Genomic DNA, 13305 nt, shown 5'->3' on the forward strand with positions numbered 1-13305 from the left:
TGGTTCTGTATTAGGGGTTGAACAGTTATCAAATCAAATTGAGCACCTACAACAAGATAGATCTTTCATCCAGAACCTAAATGACCCTGTCTCAGCCGAAGACGTAGAGCGTCTTCTACATCCCCTTGCCCAGCTCTATGCTCTTTTGAAGTTGGTCCATGATGAACTCGTAGGCTTGCCGTTCGGTGAGGTCATCTGCTTGGATCAACACTATCAGAATCTGGATGCGCAAGCATTGCCTTCTGAGGAGGATTGGTTGTTATTGCAGCAGGTCTCTAACTTGCTCCATCCTGTCTTAGCATGATGTCTGGTCTCTGAACCAACAATTTTGGGTTCCTGTATTCCGCATGCAGAATTCCCCTTGTTAGTCACCAACAAATGTTCACATTAAAATCCCCAGGGGAAGTTTTCGACCGGAGTATCTTCTTTTTCCCTCTCAGCTTTCCAGCGGTGCGTGGCATACAGGACAAGTGTCATCTCGATGTTGCCCCTAGTGGTCCATGTTTTGCATTTGAGGATTGGAGTAGTGTGATGATGACAAATGGAGAGGTTTTGCTGACTGGGATTTTTTCGGGGCCCACCTTGTAGCACAAACGGGAAAGGGACACCTGGCGTCTTTGTGCTGGCGGATGCGTTTCTTTTTAAAGAGGTTTTTCGGAAGAGGTCTCCCTGCTTGCCACATTTTCTTCTGTGGTTAGTGAAATCTTTTCTATTCAGGCCGATATGAAGATCATTGCAGACAAGAACAGAGCCTCGGGGCCATTTTGCTGGGTGTGACCTCGTGGAATGACATGGCTTGGTTTTTCCGTTCAGGGGCAGTTATGCATGTTTGACATATTTTGGAGCCGTTAGCAGAGCCGCGGGCTCTATTTATGCTTGTTTTTTCCCTGTTGTAGGGGTTCAGAACTTTTAAGAAAAACAATTAAGGATCTTAGATAATTTCAGCTGTTAGATTTTATCAAGAGGAAGGTTAATCAATATTGTGCTTGCGGCCTTTGTGATTACCTCTTTTGGATTCTTAAATAGGCTTTTCTGTGCTTTTTTCCCCCATATTCTTGATGATTTTAGCGATATATATCTAATACTCTGTCGATTAAACTATGTTCCACACTTGTTATCTGGTGGATGCATGATATATGTTTCTTTATGTTTTTCAGAGGAATCTTAATTGTATCTTAATTTTTGTTCTGTTCAGGCATGTAGATTGTTGAATGGGCTTTAAAACCGTGTGTTTCCTAATTTTATATGCTATTTGTTTTTATGAGATGTTCTGGCACATCGCCTCCATAGTATAGATCATTTTATTTTAAGTTTCCTTCTTCTCCCTTTTCCCAAACCCCCCAAGGAAGAGTCGACTTCTCAATCCAGAGGTTATTCAGTGAATTCCGTGCAGTAGGTCCCCCATCAATGAATTTCCCATAAGGTTGTTTGTTTTCAAAAGTAAAAAAAAGAGTCAACAACAGGGCTTCCATAGATCATATAGCCACTAGCATAAAAATTAGAAAATTTTAAAAATAGTTTGATTAAAGTTTTTAATTTTTTAATTATAAAATTTAAAATAAAAAGGTTAAATTCAGCCATAGGTTGTAACCAAACCCTACATAGAGATGGTACCACACTTGCACAAATAGTAAGAGCTCAGAATTTTATATTATTCATTTCAATTAATTATAATATTATATTATTTTAATTTAATTTATTTTTATTTAATCATTACAATTTATTAATATTATATTAATTTTATTGTTTAATATTATTTTATTAATTTTATTCATATTTTATAAATATTATAATATTTTAAAAATAAATAATTATATTATTCATTTTTATATTATTTTATTTTATTTATTTTATAAATTTACTTTAAATTTTATTATTACAATTTATTAATATTATATTAATTTTATGAATAAAATTATATTACTTTTATTTTATATTATTATTCATTTTAATTAACTATAATATTATATTATTTTAATTTTATTTATTTTATAAATTGACTTTAAATTTAATTTATAAATTTATTTGAAAAAAAAAACCACCCTCACAGCCCCGTGGGAATTTTGTGGGAGGGCGGGGCTGCGGGGGTGTTTTTTTCAAAAAAAATAAAAAATGCCACAGTGCCCATATTTAACTGTTAATGTGCAGGCAGGGGCTAAATGCCAGAAAAAATGGGCAAAAATGTTGGCCGAAAAAGTTTCCCTTTCTCGAGATGGATGACATGTTGAAAGTGATGCAGATCTTAGGGATCTAAGGGCATCTTAGGTAGGGGTGAATCTGTTGGGATAGCCAGTGTCAATATTGTCATGGGGTGTGAATGTTCAAATATTTGCATATTGGTAATTTAATTTTTATAATCAATATTTAATTAATCATAATATGATGTTAGTGGATAAAGATAAGACTCAATTAATTCAAGAAGAAATAATTTACTTACTGAATAGATAAGAGAATGTGATAATATAATATGAATGATTAATTAATTGATTAATCAATATGATAATTTCATGTGAATTAATTAGGATGAATTAATATGTAAAATTAACAATAGAAAATGGTATGATCTTAGTAATAGTTCATTCAATGGGGATTACTGTTTTAAGCAATTCAAGTTGGGAGATCAATTCCTAATTTATTTGCCGTGTGGATGAATGTCCATTATACATCATTCAAAAGATTATTAAGAATGCTCATTTATAAAGAATTAAACTCTTGATTTAAACTTTGGATATCTCTTGAATTAAAAAACTAAAATTAACAAAAATAAAACAAAACATTTTTACATATAAAAACAAAATAATCAGTTCTAAGAGATTTCCACAATCCATCATTTATAATCAAGAGATGCAAAATTCTTTCACACAATCTAATCCAGAAATGCTCTCTTGATTAAAACAAAATAAGATTGATAGGTAGCAAGATTGAATTCTTAGATCCAAATTATCTAAATGAAAGCCTCTCCATCACAAATAAAAATAAATAAAAAATTGTTGAATTTTGTTTTGATTGGTTTTATTTCCTAGATTTCCCCAGCTTATGGCGAAATTTTATACACTTAAAAGTTGTGGCTAGACATATTTTAAATGCCATCTATTACACTTAATGTCCACGTATTGCTCTAGTATAATTATTGAGATCTCATGGAGCTCCATTATTTCTCAATACACGGGGATGAAAGTGCAGAGTATCTAATAATTGCCATGAATTCTAATTAACAAAGTGACAGTTGTTGCGAATTTGGCCTTGATTTCCAGTGAGAACTCCAAAAGTAGTAAGCTTAATGAAAGCCTGGGAGAAAATCTGAAAGAAATAATTTTCATCAGAGGCAAAGTTGAGGACAGCGCGGGCAGTTCTGGGGTGAGTGGCAATGGCTGAGTCGATAGAGAAGAGACCTCTGCCATTGGTCAAATCCCTGTAATACTGGTTATCAAAACGGAGGTTTGTCATGTCATTGGCGATAAAGGTCAAGTTTGTAAGCGGTACACTCGTGGGGCAGTTAATCCTCAGAAAGCTCGCATACATAAGCCCTAGATTCGCATCGCTCTGTGGGTACAGTCTCTTCACCACGTTAACGCAATGCCCCACTCCAATCGTATGCGCCCCTGCGAAATATCAACACTCACACTGTCAATATATACACCTCATGGATTCAACAGGGATGGCTTGTATTGAAGCAATTGTTATGGTGAGTGGCATAAGATGTTTAAAAAGAATTGAATAAGTGGAAGTAGATGGGTCTAGTATTGTTTTCAGTTATACCATGAGCAAAACAAATAAAAAATAAATGAAACCTCAGAATAACAAAGAGACAACTACTTTTGTTATGAATAAGAGAGAAAAAAAGACCATCTTAATAAATTCAACCCATGCATTTATTCAATCAGTAATGTAAACTTTACCTAGCATGGCCACGGCTTCTTCGACGTTCATTCCTTTGCGTCCAAAGAGTTGGAGCATGGCGTCCACAGAAATGGTGGCAGGGGGAAGAAGTTGATCAGCGAAAGCATTGCTGGCGGTAGGAGAGTCCCTTCTTCCCAGAGGAATAGGAATGGTGGGCCCTCCTGCTATTCGAATTGCATCTCGACCTGCTAATGCAATTAGGTCAGCGCATGACACCGTTCCCGGGCATGCCGTTTCCACTGCACTCTTCAATCTGTCAATGGCATTCAGCTTTCGAATTCCAAAATTTTTGTCTGAAACTAACTCCGACGTCATCCCTCTCTCACTATCCAACATAATCGATGCATCGCACCCCTGCATAAAAATAAAAAAATTGAAAAAGTTATATGTTATGTATGGTGAGGTGACCGATGAGAAGGGATCTCATTTCAAGTATAATAACATTTTTGAATTTTGATGATAAGAATCACTATAATTTAATTATCATATTATATTATATCATATTAGTACACAATATGTGTTGATAATAAATAAGTTTAATATCAAATTTCAATTGATTTTACATTACCTCTTATTTAAAATTACCATTAAAAAAACCAAAATTATAATACAGACATAAAAATTGATTCTATTTAATCTTTTCATGGTGTGAATTGAGAGCATTCATACATTCTAGATGATGATTTTAGTGCTGTCTTCTATTACGGTAATTTTTTTTAATAAATAGTATATATTTTCATTTATAAAATAATATTACACATATTTCAAAGTATTTACAGAAGGTTCTAATCATCACTACCCTCATTACCATTACTATCTGTTTTATTTTCAAGAAGAGGAGAAAAGATTCAGCTGAGGGACTTGCTGAGTCTGACTAGACAGCAGTCCTATCACACTCCGAGCTTTGATTGGGTTAGGTGGCTCATCAGAGATAAAACTAGCATAATTTGAAATAAATCATCTGAACAAGTCAAAGCTTAAAATGTATTGTTTGAACCTGACCGAATCTCACATCCAAGAGCTGAAAGAAAAACAGAACCGCGACTTATAGACTGTAATCATGCTAATGGAACATGATCTCCTCTCAGCCACACAAAGCCTTAAACCTCAAGGAGTTGGGCATCATATGCAATTGAATTTCCCACACCATAACAAAAAATGCAGAATTCTAACAAATGAGGGAAAAGTGAAATGAGAGAAACTTACTTGCACTTGACAGTCATGGAAGATGAGGCGAAGCAATGCAGGAGGAGTGGTAGGATCAGTAATAGAGAGAGCAGAGATCGTGTTCATGACAATCTGCTCAACAATGGGGCATGTGTTTGCATAATACTGCGTTGAAAGCATTGCTGATACCTCTCCTCTTCTGCCCAACATTACAACACCAAATATTAAGGCAGCATACAAACTCTGAAGTCCCTGCATTTTGGATTCTTGAATCTGCTTCAAGGCTCAATTCGATTATTTCAAGGGACCTGCCTTACTGTAAGTAATTATGTATCTCTTGTCAAATCAGAAATCTGTTGGAACACGACAAGAAAGATGATGAAGGGGACTAAGCAGAAAGGATATAGGCTTATAAATATAGATGCCACCTACACTGGTGCCAGTAAGTAGCATTGAATGTCCCTCTCTCAACCATACTCTATCCCACTGCATTCAATATGAGACAATTAAAAAATGTCAAGTCTGAGACCATCCACAGATTGAGACAATTGTTTTTAGTTTGAAAACAAGGAGAGTTTGTTGGAATCTATGGATTACAGTAAATACAATTAAGAGATAGCGTGAGTCCAGATAGACACATTCAATGAAGATGGTAGAGTAGTTGAGTAGAATCGTGATAATCATAATCAGGTATAAACTGAATTGACCTGCATTGAAGGTCACATGCAGCGTTAACAAGTTTGTTCGGCAACCTCAATGCTTGTATTTCCTTGAAATTGTAACACGATCAACTTCTTCAACGCCACCTTGCTCTGCTCTAATTATTAAAGATGGACAAGTTTTGTAAGGCTATACGTAATACACCATTTTTGTTAAATAATATTCCCATCCTCCATATATGGAACAAAACAGTGGCCATTGAGTTGGGGTGAGGCTTTTTATCGTGTGCATTTGGAGGTGAAGTTATTTGACTTCATCATTCAAATGAATGCAAGCATCCAATCCACATAGAATACTTTCTTACCTTGAAATCTTTGAGCATACCACCATATAGGGAATTGAGAGATTTTCTCCATTGTATTTAGCTCAAGCCATTTCAAACACCCACTAGAATCTTGAATAGAAGGAATAGACAAAGAGAAATCGAATTACAAAACTCATACTGACCATACCAAGTTAATTTAAAGATTTGAATTTTTCATGCTTTAAGAAATGTCACCTTAGCTTTTTATCCAGAATAAGTATCATTTGGAATTCATAGATTAATATGAAGCAAGAATTCATCATCTCTTTTACAAGCTTCCATGATTCCTAATGTTCCAACTTGTAGAGAAACTAATTTAGATGAGCATATGCAATAGGAGTAGCATATATACATTCTGAATCAATAAAATAAATAAAAAGAACAGATGTATAATATTTTTAATTGGATTTAAAAAAAAATAAAAATCAATATATTGAAGTCAATGAATCTCTTAAGTATGTGTAAATGTCAATTAACTTCTTGAAAATGATCTTACAGGTTACATGAATCATGTAAAAGATAAACATGAATTATTTTAAAAATAAGAAAATATAATTAGGATAGGGTTAGTGATTAGCCCTATCTAGACTATTAGACATGGAAAATATATGACAATTATTCAACTCAACCGACATTAAAAATCTTTTAGGAAAATCACATCCACCACCTCCACAAAGTATAATGAAAATAAGATTATTTATAAATTTTATAAATAATAATATTTAGTGGTTTCTACCACTTTTATCAAAAAAAAAAAGAAGATTATTTATTTAAAATATACATATTATTAATTATTTTATTATTATTTTTAAAGGGACATAAATCCTAATTTCTCACAAAGAGTTCTTCAATTCTAAGATAGAAATAATAACACATACTTGTATACACCTAAAAATAGCTTGAGATAAATTAATAAAATAATAATTATTTAATTAATAGCTATTCCTCTATCACTAAAAAAATTATTTAATTTATTTATGTGATTCATGTTATCTTATTCTTCTTAAATCTTAAGTCTTCCAAAGTTTATAATAATTAATAATTTTAAATTATTTAATTACTTTTCTAAAAAACAAAGTCAACTTTTAAAATCCATATCATTCTTCCACATCATATTTCCACCTCACTTGGCAACTCATCCTTATGTGGCTAAGAAAATTAAATATTTTTAATATTTAATCATCTAGTTATCATCAACATCCTTCCCTAGTCAAAAGGAAGTGGAGACTTATGTTGATGAAAATAATGGTTGTTCCCTGAAATTTGTGTAGTCGGTTAAATATAGTTTAATTACTTCTATCATCTTTTTTTTCTCTTTTTCCTCTTTTTCTTTTGAGTGAAATAAATTATAGGTATTAATTATTAGAATTATAAGAATTAGAATTTTTAATACTATAGCTTTATATGATTAAATATGTACTATAGATTGATACTAATGAGATTAAAAGTCACCACTTAGAATTGTACTGAGTAGAAATGACTTTGAAGATAAATTAACCTCATATACTATATAATATTTAGGAAACTAACTAATGAAATATATAAATTAAAATATTTTTATATTAAAAATTAATTTGAAACACCATTTAAAATATCAAAATAAATGATTTTGTATTGATCAATGTTACATTGTGAAATTTAAAATTTTAAAAATGCTTCAACATGGGTTGTGGTCCCAACTCTCAACTTAGAAAATAAAATTAAGAATTAATGAAATGTGCCTATATTATCATTTATAGAATAGCATCATACATAATAAAAAAATAAAATAAACAAAATTGTTTAACCACATCAACTTAGATATTAAATTAATATATTAAGAAAATGAACACTTAGAATGTATTATTTGTCACTATTCTATTTTTTGCACAAATTAAACGTTTAAATATAAATATTTATTATTGAAAGAGAATACGAAATTTATTTATAATTCCAAAGCACCAAAGTTTCATTGCAAAATCCCTAAATTTATTTATTACTAAAACCTCTAGATAGAATTGGATCCATTAAATAACATGAAATTAATAGTATAGCTAAATTTACCAACGCATATTCATTGTTATTAATTTTATGCACATGCAATTGATAGATGAACTATTTATACAATAAAGTTAAAACGCGTTTAAAATATATGAAGGAAGAAATTTTTAAGCACATAATTTATGGTTGCACAATAAATAATGAAGCTAGCCAAAACAATTAGTGTAATTAATAACATAAAATGCAAGGTACATAAATTAATTAATCTGGATGGTGATTTTCAAATAGTAAACTAACTCACTAATAACAATAAATAATTATTTGCCTTATGTATAATAATCTAGAAGATATGGGTCTGGAACCTGCATATTTAGGACTCAAAATCCCCCCAAAAGGGTCGTGGGTAAGAAATTTCTTATTAAAATGTAGGGACATGATTTCATAATAGATATCTTGGGATGTGGGAGATGGTAAAAAGGCTCTTTTATGGTTGGATTTTTGGAGAGGATATCCTACTTTGGATAAAATGATGAATACTAACAACATTAAAGAATTTGTGAAAGAACTTGGGGATCTGATTTGTCTTTGGGATGGAAATGGAAAAATTTTGAGGATCTCTTTGCTAGGAGAGAAGACATATGGGTAAAAGAACAATGTTGTGTCACCCTTTTATAAAGGAAGTGACCAACACAATTAGAATTGTTTAACTTTGACCACATAAAAGTGACATTTCTAAATTGAATTTCAAAATAATGTAAACTGATCAAATGTAGAAATATTAATAAAATTCTTGTCTGTTATTTTTAAATTGTCCTTTTTTTTAATATATTCAAAGAGATTTTTTTTTTTCTAAAAAATGTTGAAAATTAGGGGTTCTAGTCAATGTCACCAAAAAAAAAAGAAAATGAACTTATTTTTTTCTGATTTTAATTTTCCAAATAGAGGACATATATGCAGTGCTAAAAAAAATAAAAATTAATTTTGATGTATATTTTTCTTGTAATAATATTTTAAAGTCCAACATAGTTGAATTTGGTAGTTTTCATTCGGCGTCACCTTTTGTCTACTAAATTTATCATTATCAAACAAAAAATTATACCTTTTGGAGAAAATTCTCTCATCTAGTGAAAAATATATTTTTAAAATTTTTTTAAATATCACTTAATATTATTTTTTTAAAATTTCAAATCAGCCTCTTTTTGAATTTAAAAAACCTACTTGCAATTTTTAATAAAATTAAAAATATTAAAATTAATGAAAATATTAAAAAAATGATATGTCCAGATTCCTAACTTTGATCTCTACAAAAGGATATTTTTTATTTTTGTAAAAAATGTTTTATCTAAAGAAAAATAGAGTAGAATTGAAATTTTTTAGAAATGTAGACAAAATGGTGATTTTGCTGCCACATCACTTGAGACATAGGTAAGTTCGGCTGAACTCTTGACAATTATAACTGAGTTCGATTGAACTTAGTTTGGCTGAACTCTCGGTGCCATCTACGTGCCATGACCACACCAATGGGCACCACATGACAAGAAAACAGTCTGACCAAACTTAGTTCAGTCGGATTGCTCCAGTTAGCCCCAAGTGCGACACAACATTGTGCTTTTGCCCATATATCATTTAAAGGAGATCTTGTAGAGAAGATCCATATCATTTCAAAATGGATCAGATACTTGATTTAGTTAAGAGCGAATTTAGGAAGTTATAATTCTAGAGATGGTTATAGATTAATAATTGAGAAACATCATCTTCAAAAGACAAAGATTCTGATTCATCTTTGTTGGGATAAAATATGCCTACCGAAAGCTGATTTTTTTTGCTTAGGAAGCCCTTCAAGGTAGAATTCTAACAATAGACTAGTTTAGGAAGATTGGATTTGTTGGTCCTTCCATTTATGTCTTGTGTCAGTAGAGCAAAGAGTTAATTGATCATATTCTATTGAGTTGCCCCTTGTCTTACAAATGTTGGCAATGGTTATGTGCAAGATTAGGATGGATAACAACTCTTCCTAATGATATATTAAGCATTTTTAAAAGCTCGCCTAAATTATTCTCATCAAGTTTATTTGACATGATGTGGATATCCTCTCTTTCTATATTAATATGATAATTATATAAGGAAATAAATAGAAGGATTTTTCAAGGGAAAAAATTGTCTTGGGAGGCCCTTTCAAATAAGATGGAAGCGACTATTGTGGAGGTAGTGAATAAAAAATTATTAACATATGGATCACAAGAGTCTCAGTTCTCTAGTTGGGATAATAAGATGAAAGGTAGATGGTTTGGGTTGAAGAAGATCCCTCCATATATTGGTAGGGGGGAGAATCATCTAAGAAAGTTAGAAGTCAAAGTATGTGGACCCCTCCAAAATTAGGGTGGCATAAGCTGAATTTTGATGGAGCTTCTTGACGAAATCCTAGAGCCTTAGGAGTGGGCTGCATTATTCATTCTTAGGAAGGAGTTGTAATAGCCAAGAAAGCTAAATCTTTAGAAAGGGATATTAATAATATAGCATAACTCAAAGCAGTAATTGAATGGTTGTTAATTTGCAAAGAATTAGGAATCAAAAAGGTGGAAATTGAAGGGGACTCAACAATAATCATAATTGCTCTTAGAACTAGAACAACCCTGAATTGGAAGTTGAATTATTTCCTAAGCAGGGCATTAGAACTCCTATTAAATCTCCTCGAAGATACAACAACTAACCACATTTATAGAGAAGTGAATAGTTTAGCTGACCAACTGGCAAACATGAGAGTAGATGGTATAAATTATAAACAAATTAGTGGGACTAATATAAGTCAAAATTAGCGGCATTCAATTTCGTACATTTTTTTTACTGTTTCAAATATCAAAAGGTGATGAAAGTCAAGAGTATTTTAGATGATTATATTAAATGGAATTCAAATTCTTTAAGTTTTATTGAGAAATTGAAAAGTGTTTTAAAATTATGTCAATACCATCAATTCAATGAAATCTACAGTTAGATTGTCCCAAGTCATAATTGGATAAAAGGATAGTAATGTAGCATATGGAAAACATTTTAATGACATGTCAATTCCACCAATTCAATCAAATCTAGAGGTGGATTTCTCCAAGCCAGTGGTAGATAAAAGGATAGTTTAGGTGGGCACTTCAAACAAAAGGATTTTATTTTTCTCAGGCTTCAATATCATCAATTGGCACAAGTGCGGCAGATACAAAGGAAAATATGAGAAATTGCATCTAATGACTTCAACCAAAAGTTTTCTTCATCTTTCTTTTCCTTTTTCAATATTTTTTTCATCATTCTATCGAAGTATCTAAGAAACTTCAACGAGGAATTAGCAGGTTGTGGAAGGGGCTTAGTGTAGTGTTGTAAATTGTCACCTAACCAATTTACACCTCATGTTTGTGTCCCTACTTTAGTGAATCTCCCCCTCATCTCCTATCTGGGCCCGTTCAATGCCTTAACTCCAACCTTTATTCCTTACACACCTATCAAATGACCCCCTAGAGTTGGGTCCTCCTCCCTAGGCATTTATTTTGGCCCCTGATTGAGGAGGACCAGGAGACCCCCAGTGCCCTGGTCCCCCTCTTTGGGGCCCAATTTTTAAGGAAGGGGTGAGACCCATCTCTTTAGCAGGAAATGAAGTCGATGGCTCAATATGACTATTGGAGGTTGGCCTAATCGGTAAATTGACCTAGTATCTCATATATAAGGGCATTAATCAATTCATTTCAATCCTAAGACTTGAAGCATTCAAATTAAAGTATTAAAGCATTGAAGTATTCATCATCAAGCATTTCCAGAAGTCTTCAAGGTTTCATATTCTTCATTCAATCATTGTGGAGAAAGTTACAACATTCATATGCAAGAATGTGTGTGTGATTAAGGTTTTGTCATGTTCATGCCATTTCATACAACATAAGTGATTACGTTCAAGAAGCAAAGCATCATTATCACTCATTGAAGATCTGAGGTATATCCTTCCATTATTTATTTCAGTATTTGCAACATTTCATTCAAGGTTAATTCCTAAACCAAGGTTCGACCTAGGAAAACCCCTATTTCCCCTTCTTTTTATGTGTAGGAAGTAGGTACAGAGATGCGGTCTTCAGAATAAGCTTTATTTATAGTGACGAATCATTCATCCATTAGAGCACAAAAGGTTAGGAGGACCAGAATGACTGTCACTCTAATCACGACAAATTAGGAGCTCCTCTTGGGAATAAGTATGAATCCTCTTACAATATTCAGATCCAAGTTCAATGTAGCTTATTATTTATGCATTTTTACATCGTTTTCCATCACATTTACCCTAATTTCAGCATCTTCAACAAATCAATTCAATCTAAGGGAAAAAAGAGGGATCATCCGATAACCACCTAGAATTAGATCAACATTAAGACCTATTAGGTTTAGATCTATCTAATTCCTATCTTTCCCTAATGTAATGGTCCTTAAGTAAAATTAGTAGTTTTCATACATCTAATGGTGGAAACCCTAATTTATTCACCATTAGAGTTAGATTTGAGTAGCGGGGATGGATTCATCAATTCGTCTCATGACATCTAAAAGCCAAATGGTATTTTTCAATGAAATAAAGGGGAGAAAGATGCAGAAAGTTTTGAATATCTCCCACTCCTTGGTTGTTAGGGAAACGAAAAGGATTTTAGGAAATGAACTTCTCTTAGCAGACTATAAATACAAGGTTAATATGGAGATTCCAACAGTCTTCATTGCTACCCTTCTTCATATGGGATTATCAAAAAATAAAACGTAAAAGCTTTCCAAGAAGGTTTTCAAAGCAGGTCTATTTGGTGATTTGGAAAGGTTTCTTAGAAATATTAATTCTAATCTTACCATTCCTCTCTCTAAATATTGCATAGTAAAAATTAGGAATGATAAACTTCCACTTCATTTCCCTCTCTTATACATTGAAGATATGAATCCATTCAAAGTGAGGAAGTTTAAGATTAAAAAGAATGTTATTTTTTTATGAAAATTATTTTTTATCATGGAGATGAAATAAGAGGGTTGGATTAGGGATTTCCTAGAAGAAGATGGTATTGCCTCATAATCAACATAAGCCATGGTGAATGAGTGAGCCATTGAACTACAGGAAACAATTGATGAACAAGACCCAAAGCTGTGGGATGTAGAGGTAGGTTTCCTTGAGGATCCACTCCTTTCATTTGTTCAGGTTAAAGAGGATACCATAGGTAGTAGCGAGGTCTCCCTAGGAG

At 32.3% G+C, this 13305-nt stretch overlaps 1 protein-coding gene across 1 annotated transcript; it reads right to left on the reverse strand.

Moving 5' to 3' along the window:
• Window positions 1–2987: 2987 nt before the first annotated feature.
• Window positions 2988–5513, reverse strand: LOC131062643 (peroxidase 29). Its single transcript, XM_057996350.2, has 3 exons — window positions 5107–5513; window positions 3900–4254; window positions 2988–3602 (listed from the first exon to the last, which is right to left on the reverse strand). Exons 1-3 carry the CDS (start codon window positions 5323–5325, stop codon window positions 3208–3210), a joined length of 969 nt encoding a protein of 322 aa, XP_057852333.2. The 5' UTR covers window positions 5326–5513; the 3' UTR covers window positions 2988–3207.
• Between the last annotated feature and the right edge of the window lie 7792 nt (window positions 5514–13305).

The sequence above is a fragment of the Cryptomeria japonica genome, chromosome 8, assembly GCF_030272615.1.
Source record: "Cryptomeria japonica chromosome 8, Sugi_1.0, whole genome shotgun sequence".
NCBI lineage: Eukaryota > Viridiplantae > Streptophyta > Pinopsida > Cupressales > Cupressaceae > Cryptomeria > Cryptomeria japonica.